General features: G+C 49.1%; 1 protein-coding gene across 8 annotated transcripts in view; it reads right to left on the minus strand.

Annotated features, from left to right (window-relative positions):
* The window catches only part of EBF1 (EBF transcription factor 1), a 296,884-nt gene extending 282,289 nt beyond the window's left edge, over positions 1–14,595 (minus strand). For 4 of the 8 annotated variants that reach the window (XM_014610157.3, XM_019475980.2, XM_014610150.3 and 1 more), the window contains exons 1-5: positions 14,166–14,593; positions 13,819–13,975; positions 13,671–13,734; positions 13,452–13,507; positions 3,121–3,194 (exon numbers count right to left, since the gene is read on the minus strand). In XM_014610157.3, coding sequence (XP_014465643.1) covers positions 3,121–3,194; positions 13,452–13,507; positions 13,671–13,734; positions 13,819–13,975; positions 14,166–14,299 — 485 coding nt within the window. In that variant the 5' untranslated portion in view covers positions 14,300–14,593. Of the gene's footprint in view, positions 1–3,120; positions 3,195–13,451; positions 13,508–13,670; positions 13,735–13,818; positions 13,976–14,165 lie in introns of all 8 variants that reach the window. The other 4 variants (XM_014610139.3, XM_014610131.3, XM_019475981.2 and 1 more) reach the window with 2 other exon arrangements.
* Positions 14,596–15,520: the final 925 nt, after the last annotated feature.

Here is a 15,520-nt window from a genome sequence, read left to right on the forward strand (position 1 = left end):
GGCAATCGAGGGTCTCTTCTATACATTTGAATTCTTTGTCTGATCCCTGCCATGATTATAGAAAGGGGGGAATATACAGCTTTTGCCACATAAATGCAAAGTTTTATTGTGCCGTTAGCCTTGATAGAAAGCACTGCTGAAAGTTGTTTAGAAATTAAATATCTAAAACAAGCTATTTTAAAACACAGGGCCCTCACTATTTCATGTCTGAAATGAAGAAATTTCATCTTAGGGAGAGCAAGCTGTCTTTCACACCATATGGCTAATGGTAGTGCATAGCAATTAGCTAGGCTGATTAATGGGGAACAGACTCTAATTTTATGCTTATAATTGTGGCTGCATTTGCACCCCCGGTGCAAATTCAGCACATCCCAACTTCCACTTACAACAGGCAAGAAATCAAGAGAAATAGAGTGGTGTGGAGAGATTTTTTTCTCTCCGAGACCCCTAAAGAGCATCAGATTTGCAATTTAAAAGAGTGTTAGCAACACAATAGATGACAGATTTGTGTAATAGGGTCAAGCGGCCTGGTAAACAAACAGCACCCTTTACAAATCTATAGGCAGCCAGGAAAATTGTGATTTCTAACATTAGCTGCAAGACATTTAAATCTGCTCTCTCTCTCTCTCAGGCCAGCAATGTTTGCCTGCCGTGGTCTGATATTTTTTCCCCTTCCCCTTTACTTTGTGTTTTCAAAACATGCGAAGGAACAACCAGCAGTAAAGATATATGAGAGGAAGAATAACAAAGAGCTTGATCCAATGAATTTTAAGAACGGAAAAGTATAAACTGCATTAATAAAGAAAAAGGCTGCTTCTGAATGACACCACGCATCTTTCAGCATTGCACGAACGGAATAATTTTATCTTGGTCGAAGGATATTGGCATGGTTGTAAATCTCCGATGCAGATATTTGCTGCTTGAAATCCAGGCCTGTGCAAAGCCTCCATTTTTTTTAAAGTAGGTCTGGGAAACACAATGCATTCAAGTATATATTTCTGACCCTTCTCAGGAAAGCGGAGCGAGGTTTCTGCTAGGACTGGCTATTCAGAAATGAAGCCGCACACCAGTGCTTTTAGAGCGGGGATGCGGCTGCCCCGGACGAAGTTAAGGGGCTGGGGAAGGTGTTATCATAGTGGTAGAGTCAGGTCCTTGATATGGAGTTATTATTGGTCTTGCCCCCTGTCTAAAAGCCCCAGCTGGAGCCAAACTGTGCCGTGTGCTTGGAAAGACAAGCAGGTGAGCACAGTCCCCATCCAAAAAGCCTGGAATTGAGAAGTCCGGGGTTGTCATTGAGTAGTAAGAGCAGCTTTGGGCCCCGACACGGCTAACGCTCGAGTGCAATGAAATGTGTGCTAGGCAGCCCAGACAGAAGTTACACAAGAGGCTCTGTTTTGAAACGTCTTCATGCAATGAGGCGTCAGATTTGCACCCGATCGGCCATTTTTGAAGCAGTCTGCAGCCACGCGCTTGTGTTTGGTCGTGGCTATGAACTGCTTTCTGTGGCCAAATCGGGTGAAAACTGTCACTTCTGTCTGTGCCCTAAGTGACCGGTCCCACGGTTGTCACTGAACTCCCTTAGGCGAGACAAGCCCAGCATGTAGGAAACGCTGGCAGGTCAGGGCTGCATGTCTGCACTACTTGCTCACTGGCTGGCAATGAGCTGTGTGTACAGCGGGGTAACGTACTGGAGGGCGAGGCTGGAGAGCTGGCACGATTTTGCTTCCTTGCGTTAACGAGGGCGTGCCAGGAGTCCTTGCCCAAGCAAAACTCCAGCTGCAATGAGGAGCTGCAGGTACAAGGTCCCTCCCAGAGGGTTCAGGTTGCTCTCACTATTTGCACATTGTAGCCGGTTCCCGAAAATTTATTTTGAAAACAAACAAATCCTCAAAGCATGCAATACGAGCAACGAGGACCTGTACACGCAGGGGCCAAAACCAGCAACAAGACCTGCAGATGGACTCAAAAGCCGGAGGATCCCGTATGGGTTTAGCGTGTGGGGTTCCCAACAGGCAATGGCCAGGCAAGGAGGCTGCTTTGCCTCCACGCTGTGCGTGGCGCTACTCCGTGCAGAGCACTACCGCCGGAGAGCTGGGGTGCACGACAGGGGACTGACGTCGGTGCATCTCCACAAGCCAAAACCGCCAGCAGAGCCCGTGGCATCCTCGTACCTGGAGGTTTCATACACGCACCCTCACTTCCACCCCGTTCCACTCAGGAGCGGGCGCTCACGTTTCGCCTCAAATTGCTATTAGTTTAGCACAGACATCTCTCTATTCAGCATGGACAGATTTTTAAAACGATCCTGACCCTAAGCTCATGCAAAAAGTCGTTGCGTCCTATTGAAGGATTATTTTTCTGCATTGCAGCTGTATACCTGCATTTCCCAGGTGTGCGTAATGCCCGCTACCTTCAACGGGATTGAGGGGGCAGGGCCCTTTACGTGCACTAACGACTGTGTGAGAAGGTGACATCTCCTCGGCAATACGGGGGAAGAACAACAGGGACTACACGTGGCTACTGGCTGGAAAAGAGATGCAGATGCCAACTGCAAAATGGACCTATTAGGAAGGAAGCTAGCACCACTTGGGTCTCCTATATTTAAAGGCCGGCCCTAGAAACACACATTAGGGGAAAAGACTTAAAAGCTGGGGCAGCAAACCTGGACGTGGGCCTAGCTCTGCACCTCAGAGAAGCCGCGCCAAGAGGCAAGGAAGCCTGGGTTGATGTGGAAGGAGAGCGAGCTAGAAATGTCCCGTCTGAATGAAAGCCACCTGTGCCATCAACAGACCTTTGCACCGGTGAAGGGGAGGGCTGATCATTGCGGCAAGGAAGACTGCAGTTTATTTTATCATTTTTGGTGAGGGCCCATTCGTGTTCCAGTGTCAAAATGCAAACCAACAGCATACCGTTAAAGACAAATCTTTATAAATAATTGAAAACTTCTGTGAGGATCAAGACTTTGCTGCTAATTACAAGCACAGAACGGTGTTATTTGGGGGAGTGTTTAATGCAAGAAAGATAAATTTAAGTCCTAAAATAGCTTCAGGTTCAGCCTAGATTTTGAGAGACAAATTCATCTTCTCTGTGCTAATTAATTGGAAACAGAGTACTTCTTACCTGCACATTATTTCATGCGTGAGCAGAACTCTGCACATTTCTGGGTTCTTGTCTTGGCCTTCATATACTATTGCCTAGAAACAAAATACATTTTTAGCTGCATGCCAAATTGAGTTTGGAGAAAATAAAATGCATCACAATAACAGAAAGCTTAAGTCTAGTTGCTGGCTGAGAAGCTTGCTTAAACAGACTGTGTTGCCATAAAAACTGCTACAAGATTTGTAGTTGGAAAACAACACGAGCCGAGTAGAGTTAGATTCCCTCCTCTCCATTTCAACCAATACATTATGCACATCTCCCGAGAAGTGTGTGGGCTGGGCTTTTTTAGTAGTCAAGACAACCACAATTTTCTTTTCAATTCAGAATAAAATATAAACCTAATAGCACTGAAAAAACAAAAGAGGTTAGCATCCTTCAAGTCCTATTCATAAAAAAAAAAAAAGAAACAGTTCATGTATTTTTAATTCCAAAGCATGTATGTTGTACGGTCTGTGTACTTTACTACTAGCAGCCGGAAGAGTTTGGGTCTGATTCTCCACTCATGCCGGCGGAGTGCCATTGACTTCCGCACAGTCGCTCCCGATTCACAACGGTATGAGTGACGTGAGAACCGGCGCCTTTGGATGCAAAGACTATGGGCAGTGGATAAAGAGAAAGCAAACGGGCAACTCAGACCACTGGGGAACCGTACTGATTTTTGCAAAAGCGCTGGAAACGATACCACATCTAGAGCTGAGGGCACGTTTGCAACCTACGCAGAAACAGCATCCTGTTGGAGGGCGCCGAGCGAGCGGCTGGCATACCGTGCAGACTCGGCCAACAGGAACCACTTGCATCTGATTCAGTGAAGTGTTCCTATCTGATTAGTACCGAGAGCGATGCATCGCAGCCGCGCTCCCGGCCGGTAGCAAGGAGGCATGGTATAGCACTACTGTTTTGCCCTAGAAACATTTAAACTAGGGTAATACCGTATCCCAATGTCATCCTAACACGGCGTGCACATTGCTAACCATGCCCTCTAAACCGATCCCTTAGGAGCGAAGCAAGTGAAAAGAAGGGAGAAAATCTTCCAAAGTGCCTAAGTGTCTATTTAAGCTCCTAAGTCACTTAGAACGGTTTTTGAACCCGAAAGCTTGCTTAATAACTATTCTCCAACCGTTTGGGTTGGTCTAATAAAAGATATCAAATTCACCCAAGGAACCTTGTCTGCCTATGTCCTTAGACCAACACGGCTACAACCTACACCCCTAAGTCACTTAGATGCATTGGAAAATGCCACCCAAAGTCTTAAAAGGAGCAATGAATCTGCCTTCCCAGCAGTGTGGAGAAGATGTTTTATTGCTACCTTGCGTGGAGCTGTTTCTTGAGGGAGGCACGATGGGCGAGAGGCCACATCACCCCCTAGCCTGCTCCATCCCCTCCCCGGGAAGGGAAAGAGGAGCAGAAGCAATGTCCAGGAGAGCACAGCTCCCTTCAAAGCCACGCGGCTACTGGGGAAACTAAAGCCCATGTTAGACGTGGCCAAGATCCAGGAGGTCGAGGGGAAAGTGCCTTACAGATGCCAACGCAGCAGCATGCTCAGTGGTTACAGCTCCAGCCCAGGAGCGGGGCGAAGAGCTGCCGTCTACACCCAGCTCTGCCATCGACCCGAGGGGCGACTGTGGGCGAGCCTCCTTCCCCTCCTGTGCCCGTTTCATCTCCTGCTGCTCGTCTGCTGGTCACCGAGAAGGCCGGCTCTTTGGATCTGCTGGGTGTGCATCCTGCCTAAAACAATGGCTCTCTGACGTCTGTCGGGGCTTGAGGGTGCTTGTGCAATAACTTCTCCGGGCTTTGGTGTTTCAAAAGTTCATGCCTTCTTCCTCATCCTCATCTTAGTAAACCCCACCCTGCACGCATCAGGAGAGAGGTCCGCGAGGCGGACGCAGAAGAGGTCCAGGCAGGTCCCTTCCATTAAAGAGCATCACTCTCCTGCTGCTCCATTACTGCACTATTACTTATTGTAACCATTTGTAACTTATTGTATTTAGAAATACAGCAATTAAAAGGAATCAGAGATTCGACCCCTACCTACCAGTATGGGCTACAACACTTAAAAGCATTGCCCTATATTTTAATGTAAATTTGCTGGCACTGAAAGGTTGGGTTGTTCACTTTTTTTTTTGTTTTCAACTAAGCTACATGCCATGGAGGTGCCCCAAACATCACTAACACAAAAGCCATTGTGTAAAGGGGAAACAAAAGTCTTTTAGGGAAAGAGGCAAAATGAAAACGAACTGTGGCAGACAATAATGACGGAGGAAAAGTGAATTAGAATGTCTTAATTTATCACAAAATGAAATGATTGCAAGCTGTGGGAACTTTGCAGTCAAAACTATCTCCCCAAGTCAGGAGGGGTTTTCCCTCCACAGCTACCGTGAATTGCAGATTACAAGAGCGGGCTCCTGCTAATGGCTGTATTAATAATATGCATTATAAGATGAGCCAATAATACCATAAATTATATCAGGAGTGTGATGTATCATCCTGCTGCCACATCCATGCTGGTTGTGGTTGCATTGCTCTACTTTGGGTGCATCCATCCCCAAAGCAATCACGGGTGCATTTTCACCACTTGGGTAAAACAAAGGATGTCAAACTCTTGACCTGCCAGTGCCCAGCGCCCAGGTCTAGTGCAGCCTCCCGGGGTGGAGCTACATCCCCGCTCTCCGCTTTGCCCCTGAACTGAGTGAAAGTGGGATGCAAACACTAGGAACCGAGCTAAAGGACACAGACTTCGCTGGCCCAGCTCCCTCCGAGCCCCAGAGCTCGCCCAACAGACCCACGGCCAGCAGCAAGTCTGCAACTGCCAGCATTCAATGCCGAGTCCCCAAATTTGGGACCAGGCTGAAGAAGAGTGGATCTCGTCCTCCTCAGAGGTGCTAATAGAGATCAGCTCCCATCAAAGGCAAGAAACAAATAAACCAGCTGGATAAGGGACCAAGCATGGGAGGAGACTGCAGAGCGAGGAGAAAGCAAAAGTAACTCCAAATTAGGCTATAACAAGAGACGGGGTGAAGAGGAAGAGGGAAAAGTAACTATGCATATTAATTGTAGGATTTAAGAAATAGCTGAAGGTCCCTCCAGATACAGCTCATCGAGAGAGAGAAGAAGGCTGGAAGACCCGTCCCGGAAAACTTTTGCAGGGCAAAGCACCTCCTGCAACCAGCAGTCCCTCGGCACAGCTCCCCGCGAGGCTCGCTACAGCGACCCAACAGGCGCTCCTGGGAATTCGCCCACGCACAGCCTGCAGGATCTGGCCCGTCGCATTTAAGTCCTGGCATTTTACAATGGGGCTTACCCAACACGGGCCGATCTTGCCTCCAGCAAAGTCAACAGAAGCAGGATTAGGCCCACCAGAAACTACAAGTCAATTTAATTTCCTCTTTCCCTTTTCCTCCTCGCCCGCAATTCTTCCTGCCGCTATGCTTATTTAACCTCCAGGTACCCACTTAAATAACTCAGCTAAATAGCAATAATGAACGTGCAGAGTCAACAGTGTGCGGCATAATCACCTTGTCTGTTGTGTTTAACATCAGAGCGCCTCGGCCTGCGTGCGTGGCGCGCTCTCGTCTTCGAGGAAGGGCTAGGGTTTTGCTTGGCTTGCCCTCGGCTAGTGGCACAGCCAGGCACCTTGCAAGTTCTCCAGATAAAGTATCTGGGTTGCTATAAATCCCTCTCGCTAACTGGCAGGCACGTGGGACTGATGAGAAAGTTTTCCAAGCAAGTTGTCCCCATCCCATATTGCCACAGGGCATTTCCTAATGTCCTTGTGTAAAGGGTGCGTGAACCCCGTCCTTTACTTCCAAGAAGCACGTGCTGAGTGGGCTGGCAAGAGAAAACAACTGTGTGACATATCTGTTCGCTTTACAGCTATCCTGGCTACTCTCAAACGGTGCTGTTGTACAGAAGGATTTCTACAATTTGTTTCAAAAAGGAAACAGGAAGTGCTAAAGTTTCAGATCTTTACAGCTGCCACAAGTACAGATTACTTTACAGGAAGAAGCTAGAACATTGCCCTTCGGAAAAAATCTGAATTTTGCTAAATAAAGGCACTGTTTCAACAAACTTATCTTTATTTTCTGATTTTTTTTATTATTATTATTATTATTCTTCAGTGAGGCTTCAGCCTAGACTAGTGCTGTTTTCATAGGAGCCCATGCAGCTCGGGCAGTCGCAATGACGTCCAATTGGTATTGCATTAATTAAAGAGATAAAGTGAAAGTCACAGCATAAAGAGTAAGACCACAGTGGGACTAAAAATAAGCTTGCAAATACACACCGGCATCGTACCGCAAAAGAAACACACTACTGCATCCTTTGGGGGGTTTTTCCCCCCCCTTTTCGTTCACCTCTTTTAAGTTTCAGCTCACTATTTCATACAAAGAACAGACACTTTAGAAAGTGGCTCTTCATCCTCCTAAACAACTTTAAATATTTAGTCTCCAGATTCACCTTCTGCCTTGTAAATCCTTATTCATAAGTAATCCTGATGCAAGAAGTCCCATTGAGCGAGGACTATTCATGTGCAAAGGGATTTGCAAGATGAGCCCCTAACAACGTCGTGCCACATACAGTACTTCCTGATTTCATCCAGTTAAATGAAACAGGGAAGAAAGTAAAAATCAGCTGTAAGACACTGGTTGCCACCGGAGGGGGAACAACGACAAAACCAGAGCACACAACACTCGCTCCTACACGCGGAGCGCCCCTCGAGTGTCCAGCTGAACTTTTCCAGTAATACTGAGCACATGAAAGAGAAAGAAAGCTAATTGTCAATCAAGCTAGCGAGAGTTTTGCCCAAGCACAGGCGGCAAGATCAGGCTAGGAAACAATTGGTGAATCAACTGGGGGGGGGGGGGGGGGGGGGGAAAGAGAGAGAGGGAGGAGAGATTTTGCCCTGAGCTACTTCTGGGCTAATCCAGATTTGCCCCAATACAGCCAAGGGGAGCATTTGGCTCCCAGGTGGGCCGTCCGGACTAGAAACAGCCCTGAAGGAGCTCAGTAACTCTTCAGTCATGTCACCGCCCGGATTTAAAGAGCGCGCGGGAGCCTACGCCTAGTCCCTTACACGTCAATGCTTCATGTAGGATTCACAAAAAGATGTCATTCCTTAAAAAAAAGGAAAAAGGAGGAAAAAAAGGCAATGAGATGAAAAAGAAAAGAACTGAAAAGCCAGGACTAAGAAGATTTGTACTGAGACAGGGCTGTTTTTCCAACTACCTAGTTGGTCTAATAAAAATATCACATTTGCCCAAAGAACCTTGTACTGATATATGGACATACAGCTATACATGCACACGTCCGAAAGAGAGATTTATAATGATATTTGTAAGCACAGAGAAGATACAATCCTGGTGCCACTAAATTCAATAGGAGTTTGGCTCTCGACTTCAGTGAGCCCAGAATCCCCTCCCCCCCGCTCAATCTACTCGGCTTACATCACCTATACCCCAAATGCTAGCTATCCAAACAGTGCAATAAATTATTGTGACTTACAATGATTAAACATTAATTATCCAGTCCTGCCGTCCTTCCCCCAGCAAGGTCTCCCCTGACTCCAAGAGGGACTTAGCTTGGGTCAGTCATGTAGCATTGGGTCCCAAAGAGCCTCAGTTTAATTCTTGCTATGCAGCTCCAGATAGCCTTAACTACCATCTAATTATTTTATCCAGTCCCTTTCTGTGTCCGATCTGCCAGCCTGCTTATCAACTTATTCATACAAATTAAATAAATTTCTCCCTCCTAATATGTTCATTTTTAATGGTTTTCAAACATTCGCATGGAAACAGCTCTAGCGTAAATACCCCAGAACAAATGGCTGTATATTATACAGGAGGGAGCAGTTGGGCTGCCAGACTGGGAATGCAGTAGGCCATCTGGCTCAGGCAGTCTCTCCAAAATCCTCAGCTTTGTTTTCACCCCCAGACTCCAAACAACACATTTTCCACTGTGATGAGTTTACATTTTCCCAAACACAGGTCCTGATCATGCATGCAAATTCCAAACTTCTTCATTCCTCGCCGTGCAAGGAAATTAAAATCACCTGCGCTTTTGACATGTTACCAAAGGAACAAGAAAGCTGCTAAAATCTGGCGCGATGTAAACTTTCCCTGTCGCTGGATTTGGGGTTTTTCACGTTCCCGCAGGATTCTCGTCATTCGGCTGCCTCTTTCCTGAACTTATCGATACCGCTTCCCGCCCCCAAGTGCAGGCAGGGAGCTGCCAGGGAAGAGCCTTGCTACGCGCAGAATGGAGACCCGATCAAATGTCCACATGCATGGCAGAATATGATCGAGCAATCAATAGGAAAAGCATTTACATCTAGAGTTTAAAGCATTGAAAGAAAAAAAAAATCAAAATATAAACAGAGGGGAAGGCTGAGCGGAGGATTCGGACTCATTAAGGCGCCGAATACTAGACAATAAGTATCCCATAAATGCTGCGATGTTTAGACTCCTTACCCCTACTACTATCCATCAAATCTGTACACATATTAATGGATGAAAAATGAGGGAGTGTTTCAGATTTATTTCCTACACAGTTCTCTAATAGAGAATTATTTCAATCTTAGGAAAATACAATTACAGAAATGGGAGGCATCCCTTCTTAGGGAATTAAAATCTGGAGGCTTGTCTGAAAACTCCTGTTTTATTGGAGTAGGTGCACAGCACCGATTGCAGGCAAATTCAAAATGCATCATTGTTCGAGCCAGACCTGCTGCAGTCAAAGCTGCTGGTTTACTAACAGCAACAGCTATAAAGTTTGGGATCCTACAGGGTTTTGAATGCAGCAGGAATGTGACACTGGCATAAAAGAAGGTGCTAAGATAATGTAAAGGAAAACTTAATTAAGACAATATTAACGTGCAATGCCATAGCCCTAAGGAAAAATAAATCTCTCCGCAAAAACAATGGTTTGTATGTTGTATTGACAGCTTTTAAACGATTGGCTCATTTTATAAACCTAGCAAGAAACCTCGAAGACATGCAATTCCCCTGCTTTTTGGTGCTAGCACCAAACACCGAGCACGCTATCCTGGGCATAAGGCGGTGAGCACTGTGCTGGGTGGGCACAGAGCCCCCCGCTGAGCTCTGGGCACTGCAAACAAAGCAGTGGCAGGTTTGGGGGCACATGTATATAATTAATACCAAACAACGTGCCTGATCCACTGGAAAAATCACTGAGAATTTGGCCTTTGACTCTATATTTACATCCCAGATGACAGAAAACACACGGGCACGCACACTATGGATTATCATCATACCCGTGACCATGCTCTTGGTCACTACGATGTGACCTGACTGCATGCAGCCTCAAGAAAAAATATATATACATCCCGGTCCAATTTATTTAGACTATGAACTCTCCAGGGCCAGCATTGCTTCCGACTGTGCGTCTCCAGTCTCCAGCAGCAGGGCCCTGATCTCACTTGGTGGGGTATCTATATTGCAAAATATTTATTCATGCAGAAGTTTTGCTAAAGCAAAGAAACACTTTTCTATAAATAAACTGTAGATTGGATTTGCTAAACACAAATATCCTTTACAATTTACAGTCATCCAACTTTGATAAATTTATGGCGGTGACCTCAGGAAAGTACGTTTTAATCACATCCATCAAATTATATCAAATAGCTCTTTAAAAAAAAAAAACAGCTGAAGGTGCCTCACTATGCATTCTGCGCACCCAACCCACCCAAGGTTTGCTTCTGTGGGATTTTTAATTTGTCACCAGAAACCTCCGAGCAGCTGTAATTTCAGTCTGGGATTTCATAATTATTGAAAGCGTGTGTGTGTGTGTGTGTGTGTGTGTGTGTGTGTGTGTGTGTGTGTGTGTGTGTGTGTGTGTGTGTGTGTACACACACACACGCGCACACATGTATTGAGAAGATTCCTGCCACATGAAACATGCATGCCCCTGCAACAGTTTCATCTCAAAGTCATCTTTTCATCATCCAATTTGTTCTGAGCCACGTGTATTAAAACACGACACCTCCGAGTAGGCTGGCAACATATACTTAACTTTCATTAAAGACTGGAGAAATTTCAAGACCGAGTTTGCAACATTTAAATTACATTTTGATGGTTTGAGAGTTATTGGAGACTCCTCTCTATAATTCACCCTGGTTAAAATGGGAGGGATACATGCACATTTGGGTAACGCTGTCTTGTACTTTGCTTGCTACCGAGTGCTTGAATAACCGGAACAGAAGTTAGGGAACCTCTAAAAACAATTAAACTTAAAAAAAAGCACAACAGCCCCCCAACAAACAAACAGATTTACTTTCAAAAAAAAAAAAATTAAAAAAAAAAAAAATCGCAGGACACACGACTGGAACGAGACGATGATCCGCTACTTTGGGTGACACAATTACAAACACATCGACACACAGGATCTTCATTCAAATAATGTGGAAGTAAAGGAGATTTCCCCTACAAATATTCTTTATCTGCCTGTTTTCTTATTCTTCATTCAATAGATGCTTTCAGCACTGCCTGCCTCAACTTTAAAGCACCGACACACAAATCTATGCGGCGTTCCCTAACTTTATTTGTTTAAACTAACTAAAATAGGACGACAGACTTTCCCTTCATTGTATATAGGTTTTATAGCTCCAATATAGGTTGTGCACATAAGTGTACCTCTTTTTTCCTCTCTCTCCAAAGACCCTCTGATGACTTGATAATAACGAGAGATCAAGAGGTCAAACAGTGCCTTAGGATGGACTCTTCATATGCAAGATGCCTTTGTTAAGAAAATTATTTTGAATCCATTGCTCTACGTGAATTAAAAGATCTGCTTTCCATAGGATTACGTACAGAGGGTAACCATGGCTTTTCCATTTCTGCAACGATAGGAAAGCTGTTTAAAAATAATATTTGCCGATAATGCTTTGTGCACGGTCCACAATGCGATACGTCAGCTCCAGAAGTACTAAAAAGAGTTTATGCATCAGAAGGTTTTGTTACTTTAAACATGGACTAGCCAGGCTCTGCCTGAAAACGATGAGTGACGCAGCAAATGCTTTCCAAGATTGTTGTTGAGGGGGCTGTTGTTGCTGTTTGAGTGTGTACAGGCTATGCTCTGTGTTTCAGAAGTGCATATTTTAACAGAGTACAGATGCATGGTAGGTTGTCTATTAAAATTATTCCACATTTCCCCCCCTTCACCCTTCTGTTGAAAGACAGACATTCTTTAGGAGCAGGAAAAGAGGTTTTGGGAGCACCAAAGACAGCTTTCTAAAACAAACCCAGCACATTTTGGTGTCAAAAAAAAAAAAAAAAAAGAGAGAGAGACCAAAACAAGCCAAGCAAAGAGCGTCTCAACAAATGACCAGATTTGAATAGACAAGAACTGATTTATTTTCCCCTTTACATAAGGACCTGAATATTTTGCTTTGTAAATATAACACCAAAAATTAAAAAAAAGAGATCTTTCTTTAAAAAAAAAAAAAAAAAACAACAACAACAGAGAGAGAGAGAATTTGGGAAAGACCCCAAGCAGCGGCTCATGGAAAAGATCCAAACACAAAGGAGGGGGAGAAAAAAGTTTCAGTGGGGTCCAACGGGATTTATAACCGATCGAGACTGCGACAGGAGCAAAGCTAAACGCCAGCCTCGTCCAAATGCCAGTTACTTTGCACAAACAGAAGGCAGTACTTTTTATCCCAGAAAATGATGAGACTAAAGAAACGCAGCCCTGCCCAAACAACTGAGCTTTTGGTGGAGCATCTCCCTGCTTTATTCCTCCCTGTTGTGAAGGGGGGGACTACATCCCGTCCTTAAAACCGAGTTGCAATCCTTCCCCGAGGCTTGCTGTGCTGCAGCTAAAACCCGCTCCTCTCCGAATGCAAAACGGAGGCGCCGAGCGGCTCCCTGCCCGCTCGCCTGTTTTCCGTGGCTACTTCCCCAAGGCACACACAAAAAAAAAAGGAAACCGGTCCCTTTTAAACAACCAACAAAATCACTGCCGATAACCAAGGGGTGAATATTTGCGGGGCTGCCCGGCTGGTGTGTGTTGGTTTTCCTGGTGCTTTTCATTCTCATCATTAAAAGCAAAAGAAAGCAATCCTGTGATCGCCCAGCCCGGAGGGACCGCGGAGCCAGGCACATCTTTATCATCATCATTATTCTTATTATTTAAATCAACGGGACCTCATTAAAAACTTCAGGGTTGTTTTTTTTTTTTGTTGTTTTTCCTTTTTTTTTTTTTAATTTGTCCTGCTCTTTCCGTGCCTTGAGCACCCCGCGGCCAGGCCGGGCCCGCGCCCCCCCGCCCGCGCAAGGACTCACTTGTTTGGTCATGGAGTCGATCAAGCGCACGTAGAAATCCTGCTCGGTGCGGATCCCTGCGGGGCAGAGCGAACAGGCGGGGGTCACACTCGCTGCCCCCCGGGCCGAGCCCGCAGCCCCCTCCCCGGCTCCGCATCCTGCCCGCGGGGGGCGCAAAGCCGCCCCCGGGCGCCAAGATCGCGCGCAAGGGCCCGCGCAAGCCCCGCCGCCGCCGCTCACCGTTGCTGTAGAGCAGCTGCAGGCGGTAGTGGATCCCGTTGTTGGTCTTCTCGCTGTTGGCCTCCTGCGGGGAAGGTGCGGGACAGGGAGAGCGCGGTGAGCGGCGCAGGGCAGCCCCGCAACCCGCCCCCCGCAACCCGCCACTTACTTTCTCCTTCTCCACGAAGCCCACGAAGGCGGTGCGCTCGATCTCCACGGGCTGCCCCTGCCTGTCGTACAGCGCCAGCACGAAGTGGAAGAAGTTGGACTTGCGCAGGTTGGAGGGCGGCTGCTTCTCGAAGTGCGCCCGGGCCAGCCCCACGCCGCTGCGGGCGCAGGCACCGCGTGAGACACCCTCTCCCCTCGCCCCGGTCCCTCCATCCTCTCTCTCCCCTCGCCCCGGCCCCTCCATCCTCGCCCCGGCCCCGGCCCCGGCCCCGGCCCCGCGCCCCGCGCCGGGACGACCCGCGGGGGATGGATGCGGTGTGCGGGTGCCGGCCGGCCGGCCGTGCCTACCTCTGCGCCGCCGTGTTGGCGTCCAGCACGCCGGCGCCCTGCATCCAGGTCCGCACCGCGTTCATGCCGGAGCCGAGCGGTTCCTCCTTCATGCTGCTCCCGCTCCGCTGGATGCTTTCCTGGATGCCAAACATGAAGCGGCGGCGGCGGTGGCGGCTGCGGGGCGGCGGCGGGGAAGCGCTCCGGGCGCGGGGCGGCTGCGGGCGGGCGGGCGGGCGGACGAGCGGGCGAGCGGCGGGCGGGCGGGCGGGTTAGGGCAGCGCCTCGCACATCGGGGCCGGGCGGGCAGGCGGCGCACGGGAGGTCAGCAGACAATGGGCTCGGCCGCCGCCGCCGCCGCCGCTGGCATCTTCCAGGCGGGCAAGTGGAAGGGGCTGCCCCCGCGCCGCGCAGCCCCGCGCAGCGCCGCGCTCCCGACGGGACCCACTTGCACTGCCCGCGCAGCGCCGCGCAGCCCCGCACCCCGGCGGCCAGCGGCCGCGCCCCGCCCCCCGCCCCCCCCCACAGCCAATGGGCGCCCGGCATGCGGCTCCGCGGGGGTGGGGGCCCGCCCCCCTCATCAGCATGCCCCGCCCACGCCCGCCCCGCCCCGCTCCGCTCGGCCAGGGGCAAAGTTGCGCCGAGTGAGTAACGGGACCGGGGCTTTGTTCCCAGCCTGAAAATACCGCGCAGGGCAGTGGAGGGGAAGGGCCAGGCTGCTTGGGGAGCCCCCCCCAACGCCTTCCCCACTGAAAATATTGCGCAGGCACCACAACAGCTGGGGCAAGGGCCCCCCTGAAAATACCGCGCACGCACCGTGGGAGCTAGGAGCGTGGAGGATGCTCCGGGGCCGGGTGCCAGGCGGCAGAGCTCCCCCCCGCACCCTCCCCGCACTGAAAATACCACCCATGCATAGCAGGAGCTAGGAACAGGGAGGGCAAGGGCAAGGGTGCTCGGGGCGCTGGAAGCAGATCTACCCCCCCCACCCACACACACACACATCCCTGCCCGTATTGAAAATACCGCGCACGCACAAGGGGCGCTAGGAACACGGAAGACAAGGGCAAGGGTGCTCCGAGCCCGGGACCCGGCCGCCCCCTTCCCTACATTGGAAATACCGCGCACGCACAAGGGGGGCTGGGCGCACGCAGTAATGGGGCCAGGGTGCTTGGGGCGCTGGGAGCAGGCCCCCCCTCTCCCCACTGAAAATACCGCGCGCGCACGACTGGGAAGCGGCGCAGAAAACCGCCTCCTCCTGCCCGGCTTGGCCCGGGGCCTGCGCGGGCCCCGCACCTCCCCGCGCGGCGCGTGCGGGCAGACCGGGCCGCTCCCCGCTTGGAGGTTTGCAAAACGCAGTGGGCTTGCCCTGACCTCGG

Source organism: Alligator mississippiensis, chromosome 9 (genome assembly GCF_030867095.1).
Source record: "Alligator mississippiensis isolate rAllMis1 chromosome 9, rAllMis1, whole genome shotgun sequence".
Taxonomy (NCBI): Eukaryota; Metazoa; Chordata; order Crocodylia; family Alligatoridae; genus Alligator; species Alligator mississippiensis.